Source organism: Procambarus clarkii, chromosome 10, assembly GCF_040958095.1.
Source record: "Procambarus clarkii isolate CNS0578487 chromosome 10, FALCON_Pclarkii_2.0, whole genome shotgun sequence".
Taxonomy (NCBI): Eukaryota; Metazoa; Arthropoda; class Malacostraca; order Decapoda; family Cambaridae; genus Procambarus; species Procambarus clarkii.
In genome coordinates this window covers 53,961,849-53,979,107 of record NC_091159.1, presented here as the reverse complement: position 1 = coordinate 53,979,107, position 17,259 = coordinate 53,961,849, and the positions used below count along the sequence as shown (strand labels likewise).

General features: G+C 36.1%; 1 protein-coding gene across 5 annotated transcripts in view; it reads left to right on the top strand.

Moving 5' to 3' along the window:
• Positions 1-17,259, top strand: part of msps (msps cytoskeleton-associated protein 5) — a 122,585-nt gene extending 105,326 nt beyond the window's left edge. For 3 of the 5 annotated variants that reach the window (XM_045769428.2, XM_045769447.2, XM_069322078.1), the window contains 9 exons: positions 949-1,131; positions 1,660-1,762; positions 2,754-2,978; positions 3,520-3,707; positions 4,440-4,602; positions 5,317-5,490; positions 11,138-11,311; positions 12,942-13,125; positions 15,553-17,259. In XM_045769428.2, coding sequence (XP_045625384.1) covers positions 949-1,131; positions 1,660-1,762; positions 2,754-2,978; positions 3,520-3,707; positions 4,440-4,602; positions 5,317-5,490; positions 11,138-11,311; positions 12,942-13,125; positions 15,553-15,797 — 1,639 coding nt within the window. In that variant the 3' untranslated portion in view covers positions 15,798-17,259. The remainder of the gene's footprint in view (positions 1-948; positions 1,132-1,659; positions 1,763-2,753; positions 2,979-3,519; positions 3,708-4,439; positions 4,603-5,316; positions 5,491-11,137; positions 11,312-12,941; positions 13,126-15,552) is intronic. The other 2 variants (XM_069322079.1, XM_069322080.1) reach the window with 1 other exon arrangement.

Genomic DNA, 17,259 nt, shown 5'->3' with positions numbered 1-17,259 from the left:
ATCCTGGACTATTATCGAGTCATGTTCCATTATTTTCTGGTTATCTTAGAGGGTTGACGATTACTTTAGGGAGGGCTTTGATATTTTTGTTGTCTGTTCTGGCAGTTACTCCAAACTGGATATAATATTTTCCAATATCTCCCAAGCATCAGCTAAACCTGGAAGGGACACTTTGAAAACATCCCTTCTATGTTGATTTATATTGTTGATGTGGGTAATCAAGCTCGGGCCAGGAGGATTTTTGCCTTAGCGAGCAGTTAAGTGACATAGTTCAAAAAGCTGTAAGAAAGTAATGTAAACATTGTATTGGAGTACATGCTCAATTTCAATAATAGCCATACTCTTCCCAATTAGGGATGCTAAATGGAACAACCGAATTAAAAAGTAACAAGAAAATCTAGATTATTCATAATGAAGATATTGTAGTGGTTACTTATTTCAAAGCTCTTTCAAATATGTATAGCTAATATATATATTAGCTCAGATATATTAACTAATTATATGTATATATATAATTCAAATATATATAGAGTGGCGGTGTTCATGGTTACTAGAGCAAGTGTGATCTTTATTCTGGTTTTCATTCAATAATATTGGTGACCCAAAGTGTATGTACGTTACATAGGTTTGTTTCCTTTCCTTTTCTTAATATGAATATGGTTGTTGTCCTGAACCATGAATTGTCCTTTTCTTAATCTGAACCTGGTTTGAGTCCCATAACAAAATTGTTTTGGTAGTGTTAAAACAATATACGAAACTTGTATTGCCATCTAAAAATTTTGAAGTGTGTGTGTAGAAATTTATGTCCGATAAGACGAACAAAAATATGTGAATGCAGCATCAGTTATATAAGTATTTGCGTTTTGTGTAAATTTGTGAAAATATGTATTAAAAAAATATATATAAACTCTCAAATGGAAGTGTTTATTATTAGTATGTAATTTTCAGGTTTGGAATGAGAACCCAGCAGTCTAGCAATGTCAATGCTCCATTCAAAATTGATTATGGCCTTATTGAAAAACTGTTGGAGGACAATGACAACAGTGATAGGCCGCAGTACAACATTGAAGAAATCCCAGATATGGCTTCCTTACTCAATTATAAGCCTGTTTGTCCCACACCTTCTTCAAGGTGAGTAAAATAAACTCATTTGAATTTATTGTATGTAGGCTTGCTGAAATTTCTGTGTAAACCTTTGACATGCTCTATAGATGTCGGTATGGTTAGTTAAATTAGTCAGAACCTGTAAAAATGGCTATGAACTGGAGGTGAGATTCAAGAGGTATTTGGGGAAATAGTGGTTTGGCAGCAGGATGATTAGAGGAGTGGAATAGGTTGTCTGCCAACATCGTAGCGGGAAATGGTATAGCCAGCTTTGAAATTATGCTTGATAGATACCATACATAGGGAAGAGGGGTTTGACCTTGATAGGCACTGACCATATCCGTGATAGCCACTGTGGTGACTAACTTGTAACAACATGCCACTGTAGTTCGTAGAGATCCTAGAAAGCCCAAAACTGAACCAATGAGGACAAGTTTATTTTTCAGGTACTAGTATTGATTTTTCATTACAATTTAGTGTTGAACCTAGTGGTGTAAAAGAGGATAAGAATAAGTTGGTAATACATAATGTTGAATTATATACATGTATCTTCAGACTAACCAGGCCAGGCTTCAGCTCGGTGTCCAGACCCATAACGTCAGCCTCAACGTTAGAGGCCGAGGGTGCAGCGCAGGCCATCAACATGGTCATATCTCAGGTGTGTTCTTTAGTGTTCATAAGTCATATAAGAATAATAATAATAATTTATCCAACATGAAATAAATGTGTGTATACATTATCTTCATTTGAACTGGATTTGAAATGGATGTATTATCTTAATTTGAAATAAATGTATAGACATCCATACACTAGGCTGAACCTTATATATAAGAATATATAATAACCTTGTATAAGAATATTGTAATCCAGAAAGGGTTTTGATACGTGCCCCAAAGTGGCAATTATTCGGAAATCCACATTTGTAAATTCATATCAGATTGAGACAGGATCAGAAATTTAAGGGTCTACGTGGGTTTTGGAAAAGCAATTTGGAAAACTGATCAACCCATAATTGTTGCATTTGGAGATCAACCCCAAATGTGTTGATCTAAATGTTCTGTTATTCTACTGTTCCCATTTTGATGAATGGGAGCAGTAGAACAACAGAAGTACACTTACATCGCATTAGGCTTGGATACCCATGTACACGGGAAATAGGCTAACAGGTTCCAGATGAGAGGAAATGTCAACACTGTGGAGAAATGCCCAACAGACCACGGGAACATTATCAAACACAGTGCAGAAGTTGTTAAACACATGGGGGCAAAATCTTACTGAAGCGACCATATGAGTCATAAATACTCACACTCTGCCTAAGTAAAACAGAAACAAGCAACACTTAGTGGGCCAGCCAGAGGCTTAGGGCTCATGCAGGAATTTTCCTGGGGGGAAAAAATTGGTTTCATCTGGAGATCAACCCCAAATTGTTTCATCTCTAGATGCAACAATCTCAGAGTGGCCACCCTTGTCACCCTATCCAGGTATGCAATATTAATTAAAAGCAATTTCCTTTAATATAATTTCTAGAAGGTTTACACTTCTAACCAAGTAATCAGAAAAATAAATATTGCCTTCTTTTTGCATGATTTGTTTGCATATGTTCATTTAATGTTATTGACTAGAGTACATTGTCTGGTATTGTCCAACAGGTAGCTACTCCAGATGCCAATACAGTTATAACAGCATTGTCCCAACTTGATGAGGTGCTGCAGTCAGAAGAGCGGTGTTGTGAGCTAGCTCCTCACATAGACCAGCTGCTGATTGTAGCAACGCTTCAGTATCGTCTAGTTCTCAATACGAAGATGGCAAATCCTAACGTTAATAAGGAGGAGTGTATAAAAATTTACCGGTCGCTGACTAACTGTTTGATGATGGTAAGTATTGATATATTTTTCTTGGTGCCTTGGTTGCTTGAGCCCACTTTTGTCAACTTGCATTAATCTTTTTTTTTCAATACAGCTGTACTGTATTACCACCGCCATCAATGAAAGAATGACAGCGGTGATTAAAAGTGTTAAAATGGCAAACAGAATTTCAAGCTACCATGCTGAACCTATAATCATCTGGAGATCAGTAGCATAGCAGAAGTTTGTAGATCACTCGAGCCATTTAAGAAACATATAATACTTGACTTGATTTGTCTTGGTCATTTTACAGCCTAAGTGTAAAATTTACATGCAGATTTTCATATTAATAAATTAGCACCAGCTGCTGCTTCATAACGAACAATTTTCCCTTCTCCGTTTGCATATTTCTTTAGATTTGTTGTTCACAGTTGGCAGCATTACCAGAGGAACATAGGACCACACTTTAGGAAATCATCCTCAGTTGTATTTCAGTTGCTTCGTAGGAAATGTGTAAAGTACTATTAGTAAGTTGTCATCAGTGAAGCGACTAATAATTGATTTCTTGCAGATTTTCAACAACAAACAGCTCGGTACAAAGGCAACTCGAGATGTTCTCAGAGATGTTGTACATGTTCTTATTCATATTCTGTTGGATCCTCGCCTCTCGCAACTAGAGGATGGACCACAAATTATTCGTGCAATTAATGTGCTAGTAGTCCGTTTAGTCGAAAAGGCACAGTTCACTCACGTATTCAGGTGGGTCTTACTTGTATTGGAGCCTTGCATTTGATAAAAGTTTATTACTCTAGCATTTGGAATAGTTTAACAATAATTTTATTGGTAAGTAATATTGTGGCACCACTTAGAGGTACCATTGTCTTTGGGTTTGTTAGGTATTTTAACTTGGACAGGTTCTTCACAGGTGAAAAGTGTGAGAACAGAGTTTACGGTCAACATTCAGTTTTGCATTGGTTTGCAGTGATATCTCTTAAATATGACTTTCATGATGTTAAATAACTTTCTTACAAATTTTCATCTAAAAGTTCAGTTTTGGATGTGAGGAAGTTATTGAGCCTCTGTTTTGGTTGGAGGAAGGTGTTGGGGAAGGGATGTGAGGGGGGAGGGTTGAGTATGATCACATATTGTTTAGCTCAAAAAACTCTACAGTACTTACAATTCAAGAAAAAGAAAGTAATGATACATATCTCACTTACAATTGGTTAAATTTGCAAACCTTGAGCTGCTTTTGCACTGAATGTATGCCCAGATAGCATCACATTTATATTATGAACTAACCCCAAATGTATTACACATTTGGAGTTTTCAAATACTGGATAAGAGGTTTGCATGGATATTATATATTAATGAGTTGGTGTCTTCAGATCTTGTCGAGCTTCTTTTTTATATAGAAAATTTGGGTTAGCTCAGGGTACAAGTGTAACCTAGTGCCATGACATTATAATAATATAGATTTGTGTTATTCTTCAGTGCGTTACTGAAGCTGCTCCACGAGAGTGTTGGTAGTGGAGGTGGGTGCAAGTTCACTGAGCTGGTGATGAAGTGTAACTGGAAAGTTATTAGAATTCTTCCATCTCGCACCAGCGACCTCGATCTCGACCAGATACTTTTCGACGTTCACAATTTCCTAGTGGTGAGGAATAATGCATTTAATATGTTCGTTTTGTTATCCTGTATAATAAATAATATTTCATATGAAGATTAACATAGGTATAGTTTTAACTGTGTGAGAACAGGTTTGGAGCCAACTTTTCACACACTGTTGAATGGCAAAGACTATTACTAACAAGTAAAACAATTGTCAATTCATGGATAATATTGAAATACATTTTATAAGAACATGCATTTTAGAAAAATTTTTGACACAAATCTGTTAATCACATGCATGTAATTATGCATTTAAAATACCTGATTAGAATGTCTCAACTTGGCAGGAAAATATAATTTCACGAAACTTGAAAGGATACAGATATATTTATTTTGTTGCTGTGTACAAATTCAAGACATTGGCAAGAGTAATAATGCCTTGAGTGTGGCAAACTTGTAAAAACTAAAATACCTTCTTAATCGGGTGCAATTGAAAGTTTTCCACTCCCCTTGTTACCCTTGCACCCCCCCCCCCCCCTATCCCAGAGTGGCCTTGACACTGTCTCCTGATAGTTTTTTTTAGAGTGCTCTTAAAATCAAGTTATGTCATTTCATAATCAACTTATAATTGTTGGCCTTTTTATGGCCACTTCACTGTTAAGAATAAGAAGAAACTTGTTCTTCATGCATTATATAAAAAAATGCTTAAAACACCTTCAAAAAGACTTTTTGCCTAATTATTTGTACATTTTGATTGCAGGCTTATCCAGTGAACACGTGGTCTGAGCGGCCATCAGATACCCCACTGCGCACGATCAAAACAGTCATCCACACCCTCTGTAGAGTCTACGGCACAACTATCCTCAGTCACTTCTCCAAAATTGACAATGCTCATGGGTCTGAACTCCATAAGTACCTCACTAAAGCCCTCAAAGTAAGCAAGTTTATTAAGAGTTAATAACAAGGCAGTATTTCGCAGGGTATGGCTTAATAATGTGCTTGTAAGAAATTTTAATCTCCAATATGTGGCATTTATATTCTCTGAAGAATGCCGTCATATTTTGGTTGGCAACTTTAAAGACTCCTATAATTATCATACTACCCTCTGGTAGCAGACTTTTTTTTTTATAAATAGTTTTAAAACCATAATTGAGAGGAGATTTCTCTGCAAAACACTCGGTTTACTGACCAAGATTTGTATACTCGTGTTTTATGGCTGGCTATAATTGCATTTGTCTTGGTTGCAAACCCTATGAAGTTTTGTATGAAGGTAATTATGACAAAACACTAAGCCAGTTCAACTATTGAGCACTGGAAGGGAAATGAGGACAAGGATCTGGGATAAGATGGATGTAAGGTAAGGTAATGAGAGAAGTTTTGCATTAGTCAATTATATTTTTTATATGTAAATAATGGTCTTAGCCTATTTGAATTTAAATTGTGTTTATAACTGCAGTGAGAGAAACAGAAACCACACTTTTCTAATTTATTTACCAATCGAGAAAATTAAATTAGGCATCATTTAATGGTCTCTTAAGAATAGCATGATCAATGCAATAGTTGCACGACCCTTTTCCCGAGTGTCCTGCCTAGGAAAGAAGTTTCGAGTAGATGGTTGTGCCCTCCCTTCTCCCCTGGCACTCCTCAGTCACTAGTGGTAGAATAAAAGAAGTATTAGAGGGAAATGGGTATTTTGATAGTATCTGTATTGCAATCTGTTGCCACCCATTCCGTTGACTGTCATATCAAGACTCCATGGCTTACAATTACACTCACCAGATAAAATATTGCATTTTTATGCATATAAGATGCATTTCTTTGCTTGCCTAAAGAATGTCCAAAGCGGCTTGCGTGCAAGGCTCTTGGTTGTATCTTGCTTCCATAGACACTTGTCCACTTTGTATAATTGCCTCCACCTACACAATCAACGACACAAATGCCGCCTCTCTGTAAAAATGTGAATCTGATTCGGAACCATCATCACTGTTAAAACACTTTTACATGTCTATTTTTCTTTTCCTAGTTTTCAATATAAAAACTATTTTGTCTATTTAATCTAAAAACATTTGAACAAGTGTGCTTAAAATATATAAAGTTAAGCAGGAAAACTAGAAGTTTTTCTGTTTCCAGGCTTTAAAATAATATCACAAAAAAAAAGTTATTAGAAGTGCATTATTCATGTAGCATTAGCGTCCACTCGTTCACACACCACAAATAAGATAAATCATTGTATTATTTACTGTTATTAACTTAACAGTACAGTAATTGTTTTGTTTGTCTTCATATACTGTACAGAGATTTGTATTCAAAAGATAAATATAGCAGATTAGGCGTATATTTCTGTATAGTACGACAGGTCCAGGTGCAAACATTTATTGGTGTTTGCTGTTTATTATCATCTAATGCATCCATCTTGTAATTGTAATCGAGGCCTAATATCTCAACATAAATAATAAACGAGTATAGCAATCTCTTTCAATAGGAAATATGATTTTTTCTGTGGGGAGCCCCCGTAATAATAATAATAATTTTTATTTAAAAATATACAGAACACGGTTTAGTGGTTGAATATTTATTATATATGTATATTTAATATAGGCACTAGTACGGTGAGCGTAGTAGATAAACAGTTGTAGCTGATACACTGGATTTCATTTTGGAATACTAGATGGAAAAATTTTGTATAAATAGGTGCAGCTGGATAACTGTGTGTAGTAATCTTGTGGAGAAGGCTTGCTACTATCCATTTCTTATAAACTAATTTACCATTAAATGTCAATGAAAGTTGGACATGTTTGATGAATTTGATTTTTTCTTTCATAACTACAATGCATGCTGTTCCCTTATATAGGATGACGTAAGTAGAACATTATAAAGGCATTTTTTATTATGTATTTTTGACACATTCCAGACAGTTTTCTTGTTCCCATACATTTAGATCCTTGTCTCTTTTTGTTGATATGTCCTTTGTATACATACAAGCGTGCGCACATCCCTTCATCCTTTAGTGTTGGTAAATATATGATGTGCATGTGATAAACCAGCCTCACACATGTACTCGATACATTGTGTAGTTGAACATTTTTCTAGTGAGTGTTCTATCAGTGCTTCATAGCTAGACCTGCAGTCTCTTAACTGAAAACACTAGCTCCATACAAGCAGTGTTTCCTTCTAGATAACATATTTTCACTTTTACTGTTTATTTAATTTTTGTAGGTACAGTAGTACAGTCCATTCCCTTTCAAACTGAAATCCATTGTAGCAATTTTGTGCATTGATAATTGCAGTTCTAAGCGAAGACTTTACTCGGAATCAAAACTGAAAATTTTACATTTGTGTATTGATCTCCATATTATTGTATAATTTTTATGAATATCTCCTTATGTGGATGAGTGTTAGTTTTGAGTCCACAAAACACTAGTCAACAGAACCATTGTATAAATACGTGCATCCATCCATCCATTCGGGTTTTCCATTCATTATAACTGATCTTCCTTACATTATACATTAACATGGAGTGTTCTTGACAGCATCCTGTGGTCATTTAGCAAATCATTGCCTCCCCAGTACTCCTGATACACCGCTGTTAGTATCCCGAGATGTGCCGGCCCAGATACCTCTTGATCTGTTGTGAGCAAAACACGTCGTGTTGAATTCATATTCAAGCATGTAATCAATTACATGGTTACATGCATAGTTTGACCCATAAATAGCTCCATTCACTATCTGCTAATTATGTCCTGTCCTCAAATTGCCAAATGGGATTTTTACACATTATAATTAAGACTTAATAAGCTGAGCCACTTAACCCCTGGGCATCACTTATGAGTGTAGCCTCCAACACTGCCAGGCGCAAGAGAAAAAATCAAATTCTTTTTTTTTTTTCTAAGATTGTCAATGTGTTTCCTGATCAAGGAGGGGGGGGGGGGGTAAAATTGTAGGTGACATTTTGGCCACAATAGGGCAAGGAAGTCAGGCAAAATTGAGGTGCTGGCACACTAAGCGTCCCGCGCTGTCAGGCAGGAATAGCCACAAAGATATTATTACGTAATTATTTCACCGTCTCCTTTTTTTTCCCCTAAGTATTTAAGTGTGTAGTGTGATATATTTATATAATAAAATGTGTGAACCATTGCTATTCTCAAAAGTATGGTGTGCATATTATTAGTGATTCAAGGATTATATTCATAAAACAATAAATAAATAGTTTTGCTGTTATTACACTATATATATACAGTATATACACACACACACACGTTATATATAATTATCTGCATGTTTTGTTTACCATAGTGAACCACTAAGTTGGTATGGTGAGTCCAAACAGCAAGAGTAGGCTGCCACACCCAGCCAGCTTTGCCTCCCTTCCTCCCTCCCCCTCCTTCAACACCTTACTGTTTGTGGTTTTATTACACGATATATCCAAACACCCTAGTGGCCACCATACATTGCATGACAAGTCACACAGCAGGCAGCAGATGACACGACTTCCCTTCACCATCAAAATGGCTCCTCCCACCATACTCCTTTTGCTATTATTACACTATATACACACATTATATATAAGTATCTGCATTTTTGTTCACCATAGCGAACCACTGAGCTGGTATGGCGAGTAGACAATAATAGGTTGCCACAGTCAGCAGATGACACCCCCTCTCCCTACCTCCCTCACCAAGAGTACTCCTCCCACCTTACTGTGCACATTGCTAATTCTGACCACAATCCTGCTATTATCAGAATCCTGGTCACTAAATCCTGTAAATGAATCATTTTCCACAAGTTTATTTTGTTAAGGAAAGTGAAGTTAAGTGAAGATTCTTAAATGATCGAAACAATGGCAGTGTGCTGTGGCTAGTGCTGTGAATATCTTGAACAGCATTGTGTTTACTGATATCTGAGCATTGTATACATTCATTATCGTAGTCAGGTTCTTCTGTAATACTATCATGGCTAAGTAATACCAGTTACATATATTTTTTGGCATTTTTAAGCAATGCTGTGGTCACAAGCTGAACAGCAGTGCTGTAAGCTCATGCTGTGTGTATCAGCCTTGGTTGCTTAATTAGTACTGAGGCTCTCACGCGCAGGAATGTTGTCCACTTTTTTTTTTTTTTTTTAATGGCGTCTGTTTAGAAGAGGCCTGAGGAAGCCGATGTGACCCCCCCCCCCCCATGTAGCCGTGGGCTTACATTGTACTACCAACCATACATAGCTGTGGTGCGTCGTCTTGTCATAGTTACTCGCCCCAGCTATAAGTGTATTGCGCCCTTTAAGGGTTAATAGTTGATGCTTTATAACAGTTTTTTTTATTTAAAATACTCTTGCAGGAGAAAAATTGTAACACTGGAAAGGTTATTAAAAAGTTTGTTTACAAATTTAGCCAATGTGTGCTTCTATTATTTTAATGCCCTTTATTTCTATCAATTTCTCAGTGGTATGTGCATGCTGTGATAGATCTCTATTTCTATCGGGGCCTCGTAGCCTGGTGGATACCGCGCAGGACTCGTAATTCTGTGGCACGGGTTCGATTCCTGCACGAGGCAGAAACAAATGGGCAAAGTTTCTTTCACCCTGAATGCCCCTGTTACCTAGCAGTAAATAGGTACCTGGGTGTTAGTCAGCTGTCACGGGCTGCTTCCTGGGGTGGAGGCCTTGTCGAGGACCGGGCCACGGGGACACTAAAGCCCCGAAATCATCTCAAGATAACCTGTGTAGTTTTCTTATCATTAATAAATCACAATTGCTCCATTTGTGTTAGCCAGACCACCTTGGGACATTGTTTAGGAACTATACAGTACAATAAATGCAAAGGAAGATGAAAGGCTTTGTTTAAGAGCATGTTTCGATCCTCCTCAAGAAGGACAGACAGCCAACAGAAGTAGTATTCAGTGATTAAAAAGAAAAAAAAGCATAGTGGACTTGTAAAATTAAATGATCCTTTTTATTTTTTTAATTTAGTTTAGTTTTCTGTTCACTTTCATTATGATTAATGATTGTATACGTTTAACTCTCATGTGTCATATTGCCTTTTATGTTATGAAAACTGAATTTGTAGACGTGTATTGTAATCAGTCAGACTTGTCTTGTGTGTGTGCAAGTACAGTAACTTGTCCGCATGGGCTGTTTGCATGCCTGTTACCCGGTTACATGTATTCCATTAAAATCATGTTTTTTTCCTCCAACATTATACAGTATATTAGGGGTTCTATACAGAAAAGGGAGATAGAAGTATTTTTCTTGATTTTGACAGTCCAAATAGAACTGTATATAAAAAACATTAGGCTATTAAACATTTATAGGATTGATTATTTTGTCTATGCATAACATTTTGCTGCTCTGTGCACTAATTTATTTTAATTATCTAAGCAGAGAAATCTAAACTCTGCCCTGGTGTATTTTTGATAAATCCCAGTCCAGTGAGATGCATTGGAATGCCTTAAATTTACGATTGTTTAAAAATTATATAAACATTATAAAAATATTATATTTTGCATGTGGTATTGCACTGGTATACTGTCAGTTACAAAAGGCAACTTACACCCACTGTGTCTCAGGGTTATAACATTTCTCGTTAACAGAAACCAAAAACCGAAGACGACGGTGGCATTGGTGATAGCAACAGATTAGCTGCAGCGCAAGTTACTAATGATTCTGTGGAGAGTGGCAAATCCCCTAAGAGACTAAGTAAAACAGCCCACAACACATTATCCGAGATCTTCCGCAAAATTGGCTCAAAGGAAAACACCAAAGAAGTAAGTGGCAGTTAAATGTCTGTCTGTAAAAAGCACTACAATAGTTTCATATTTAGCTAGATATGCCTGATAATTACCACTAATTTTTGTTTCCAAATTTTTTTGGTGTTATCGACATCATGAATAAGTTTGATATTGAGACTAGTGTATGATTGTACAAGGAAGGAAGGGGCCTCTTGGCACTGGACCAATGTGGTAGATTTTAGATTTATTTTAACTTCTATGATCAATACTACGTGTCACTCAATTTAAAAAATTTCTTTCCGACAAATAATTCATGATTATTCAGTTTTATTTCATTTTGTCTACATAATGCTTCACAAGTTATGGCATTGTGAGTATTATAGCTTTCTTTGTAAATTAGTTAGTTTATAAAATTATACATTCTGGTGTCTGTGTGTAAACTTGATTCCCCCCCCTCCCCCCCAGAGGTATTATGGAAAGTCCAATGCTAGATTTAGATAATGCATCAATACTGTTTTTAAACCAGATGGTTGTGGGATGTTCAGCGTGGTTTTATTTAGAGTATATATATACAGGAGTCATGAGCACACAATGCACTCCTTGACTATGGGGGACAAATTTTATAACTTTCGTGTGTCCTTTTTATTGTAATATTCTATATTTTAGGCTTTTAAGATAATCAGAGGCATAAATAACTACTTTATAAACCAAATAGAATGTTGACAAGGACGATATTCTACGGGAAAATGTCTCGTAATAAAAAGTAACTACATTATTGTGTAAAGGTAAACACACAATGGTTGTTTAGTGCCCTGGTGAGTGTCCTAGCCTTCTGCTCTCCCTACTAGCTGTATGTTGTATATCCATTGTGGACTATTATGGTTCAGGAACTCTTAGGATGCTGCAGGAGTTCCTAATGGGTGTAATTATTACTCATTAGCCTGAAGCGTCTTTAATGCTTGGCTGTTGAAACTGATACTGTCTCTGGTGGCACTGTATTATGAGGTGTGCCATTTCTTCTGGGACAACCTTGAGCATATTGTCTCCTTCCACTATCAGTTTGTCAGGCAAATGAAGTCTCCTGCACAGTGAGATCACCTCACTTTCACTCTGACATTTCATCTGACCAATAACATGGGGGCACAATTTTTGCAGGCAAGTCCTTGTATTCAGATTTTTTCTTAATTTTTTGATAATTGATATGATTGTCCTAAATCTATAAAAACAATGGTCAGCATAGCTTTTTTTCGGGTGGAGTGACAGAATCACCCTTAAGTTTCATTCACAGTTCAACCGGATTTGTTAAAACATCTCTTATCAATGTTTTTTAATGATTGCTATTACAGTCAGATGCCCCAGAAAGCTTCAGCATTTGCTTCCTTTGCTATTACTGCACTGGAGCAAACAAGGCAGGATAAAGAAGTCAAACTAGTTTGACAGTGATTACTGGATGTTACTCCTAAGCCCATACAGCTTGTTTATACGTGTAATAATGAGCCAGGGTGACATATCGGAATTCTGTCTTATGTTCGCTCCAACATAAAAATACTTTCCTTTTTATCCTTTGTTTTATTTTGTTCACATTGGCAGTGAGACGGTCACTTTTTAATACTGTATAAGGGCAAAGGTATCCTTATGTATATTTATATTTTATTTCCTACTTCAGGGCTTGATTCAGCTGTATGAATTCAAGCAGAGACATCCAGAGGCAGACATTGAGCCATTCTTAAGAAAATCATCCCAGTTCTTCCAGAATTACATTGAGCGAGGCCTGAAGAGAGTAGAAATGGAACGGCAGGCAGAAGTAAAAGTGGCGTCTAACCCTGCTTCAGAAAATGGGTCAAACTCAGGTAGGTTGTGATATGTCACGTGTAACGTTGCTGAGATTGTAACACTTGCACAGTCTTGTAAAATGTGAGAAATCAGGAACCTGAATTCTTAAAAAGCTTGGAAAATATGCACATACTACTGAAACATAAGGTCTCTTCTCGTAGGGAGGAGTCTCCTTGGTGTTCGGCCAGTTTGCTGTGTACAATCACAGGTTCTCTCTTTTCACAGTTACTGTTATGTCACAGGTAAATAGTTTTCTTTAAATGTTTGTAAGGATATTCAAGTAGTTCATGGGAAACTACGTTATTAGAGCCCCCAGTTTTCACCTATAAAAGTAGCTAATTTTGTTTCATATGATAACTTTTCATTCTATAGTTTTTAAAAATTGCCAACACCATGATAACATTTAAATCTTTACTTTTTAATGATAGGGTAATATAGTTGAAAAATGAATAAATGTACTGCATACTTGACATTTAACTATTTACATTGTTAGCAGGTTTTCTAGGCTTTGCTTGCTTTAGTACAGTTTGTAAACCCAACTACTACATTTTTACTTAAAAAGGAAAAAAGTTGGTGGATAGTGTTTTCTAATGTGTTAAATACTTGTTTGTTGTATTTTTATACATAGCTTATAATTTCCTAATTTCCCACTTTCATGTGGTGGAGATTAAAAGTTTTCTTTGTTCCTAAAGACAAAAAATTCACTTCTGAATTGGTTTTGACCAGTTGATAATCACACAACTCGATTCTCGAGCATTACTGATTTATCTTTATTGACATTGCTAAATTTGTTATATGTGGCAACACACAGCTACTCTGTTGATAGTTTGTGGTGGTGAAAGCCACGACTTATGTCCTGTGCTCAAAGGAGATGACAGAAAACTGGTCACAATATATATGTGTGTGTGTGTGTGTGAGAGAGAAGCAACTGTAAAGTGTAAATCCAACAAATGTTGGATTTGGAATCCAACAACAAATGTAACTGATGAAATTGACAATAATTGTCCCAATCAACAAATGAATTGAGAAATACTTAGTCCAGTCTCATTCGACCTGAACAATGCAGTGTTTGCGCTTAGATTGCCATCCCCCCCCCCCCTCCCTAGACAAAATTATTATCAGTCGAATGCAAGAACATGCACTCTAATACCAAATATAATGTCTTGGAGAGGGGAATGAGTTTTATTATTATTAATAATAATAACCATGGTGTAGTGAATACAAGAACTATCTTCATAGTTTTGTTTTTACTGCTGCAACAAACTTACTACTGGAATTGAATCCTCGTGTTTCACGTGAAATTCTCGACGATGCTGGATTTTTCCATACCTGCTTGATGAGGTTTTGGGAATTCTTTTACTCCCCAAGACATGGTTTCATTGCACCTCATTTCTATTTTGGACAGAAGATTGTGAGTTACATCAAAGGAACACACAGCTCCAACACTCTTCTCACATCTGCTCAACAGAAGGGGTTGCAAAACATTATTTATGGCACAAGTTCATTTCTATCTTGAGTATAAAAAAAAATTGTAGTTGCTGGAAACTGGGGGTTCTACATGTGGTGGACTGTTAAGTTCATGTTTTCTTTCTTTCCTTTTCCCCAAACTTCAGTCTGTTGTGACTTCTCTCTCTTCCCCGCAAGCTGTACTATCCCTTCTCCCGTCTCTATTACATCACCCCTTTACTCAGCTCTTTCCCATCCTCCAACTAGAATTTGTTTTTCATTTAGGTGTTAGTCAACTGTAGCCCTCCGTTGAGGCAATAATAGGCTGTACTACAATGGGAACCATAAAGTAGTAGTAATCCTCTCACATTTATGGTTCTTGTCTTGGACTACACTGACACTAAAGTGCCTCTAGTGGTGCTTTATATTCATTTTCTTCAGTTCTGCATATTGCTATTTCAATAAATGCTTTTCCACATTCTTTTTCCCCAAATTATTGGTTTACTTGTTCCATTCAATTTTTTGCTGTTTTGTACTTCATCACTTACTATGTGCTTGATGAGGGCAGTCCTCACTCTTTTCAAAAGTTGTTGTTCTTCAGACCAAACAAGTGGTGATTGCTTAAGTTTTGTGGTAGCCAAACCAGCATGTAGACCACCTCAGCATTTTTTTCAGGTGCTCCAGTATCAGTAGAATTTAACACTAGAAAGTGTTAGAGAAGTTTAGGGAAGATTATGCATGTGGTGTCCTTCAAGGATGGGAATTTTGCAGATGGAATAAGGCAACAGAAGATATAGATCAAGGAATAGATTGAACACGTGCTTTTAAAGGGGCTATGTTATTTATTTGCATAATGCAGTAGGTTTCTTAATGTTTCCTCTCTACAGTGACTGCAATGCACCTGATTGGTACTGAATATTACATAGGATAGAAAGCATTACTAACTAGCGAGTAACAGAAAAGGATTTTGATATTTGTAACAAATTTTATTTTCTCAGCAGGACCTTTGGCTTCCATCCAAGTTCCAGACACCACCAACTTCAACATGAATGACCTTGTTGATCAATTCAAGTCCATTGCAGCCCGTGCTGGATTTGACAACACCTATATTGATACAGCTGTCAAAGATATCTGCAGCACTGAAAAGGAAGCGAAAGGAGACATCTCCGAGTATATCAAGAGCTTACCATCCGAATTTTCTGTAGAACAAACTATGGATCGTTATGGGTCTCATGATCAGTGAAACTTATATATTTTTTTTTTTCTAACTTGCAAAAAGCACACAATTTTTAATTTTAATCTGGGACAGTGTAAAGTAATGCGAGTAAACCTGTTTGAAAAGCAAGCCAGTGGCTTTGTGTAGTGGTTACTTGCTAGTGGAATTTTAGGTTTGGAGTGGATGTACTTGGTGTATAAATATTTTTGTGAACCAATTATCTTTCAAGTTGAGGAATCTATTTTTTCTCTACCAGTGTGAGACATGGTTCACAGTGGATGAATGGATGGTGGTCTTTGAAATGTGCCTCAAACTTCATCTCATTTGTATTTCCATTGTGTACTACTTACACAAGCTTGGTACGCTAATGCTACATCGTGAATTAAAAATAATATTGAAATTAGTTTATTCATTCCATCTGCCATATTAACCATTTATCCAAATCCATTGTATATGTTATACGTACATCTCTTGGCATAAACCTTCAAGGAATATGATTAAAATTGGGAATTAATGAGCGGTTTTTATTGGGTAAGTTATGGGTGAGTGCGTGCCACATTTCATGCTAGCAACATCCCTCATAGACACTGATTTGACGTCTCATATGAATCTCTGTCTGTATACTGAAGGCTGCTTAGTAAATAACTTAATCGGGTAACTGCAGTGTGTAATATATCCTTAACTGATAGGTTGATGAAACTTGTATCTATAATTATATCTTCTATATAATTCATGTCTCATTCATAAATATCTGCACAGCCTCTGCATAACTAGTACTGTACTATATTTATTGATTTTTTTTCCTGAACGGATTACTGCTAGTGAGCATGTATAAGTGGTGTATCGAGCCGGAAATTCCATTAATATACATATATATCTTCAATGTGTTATTCACAGTAACGTATGACCTTAGAAGATTCGTGATCTCAAAATTCAGTAAAGTTAAATCAGATTTGTTTTTTATTTTATAAATTTTACCTTCTCTTTCCCCATCTGGTATTTATAGAGCAGAATCAGCTCTCACAGTGCATCATTTGTTACTTTAACTGACGTTATGTAAGAAACTTTTAATATCATTCCAAAATACATATTTACTTGTGTTTACAAAAATAAGGAACTTTTGAAAGAGTAAAACACGAGTCCCTTAAGATTATAATTCGTGTAGCTGCATTTTTTGCAGATATCATCTATGTTCAGATTTTCCTGAACAAGCCTCGAGCCTAACATTTTCTTCATAACCTGTACCATAATTATAATTATCATTCTATTTTCTCACACACCTTGGACATGATTTACCCCTCAGTGTATATGTTTGTACTTGAAAAACTCATTAATTGTAGTTTTATATATTTTTTTCAGTAAAAACTTCCGTTGCTAAGCACTTCTTGTAAATATTCAAGTTTTAGTTAAACGCAATTATCTTATCAAAATACCTATACTACGACTTATTGTAAAATGGATCGGTCAATAAATAATAGATAAAAAATTT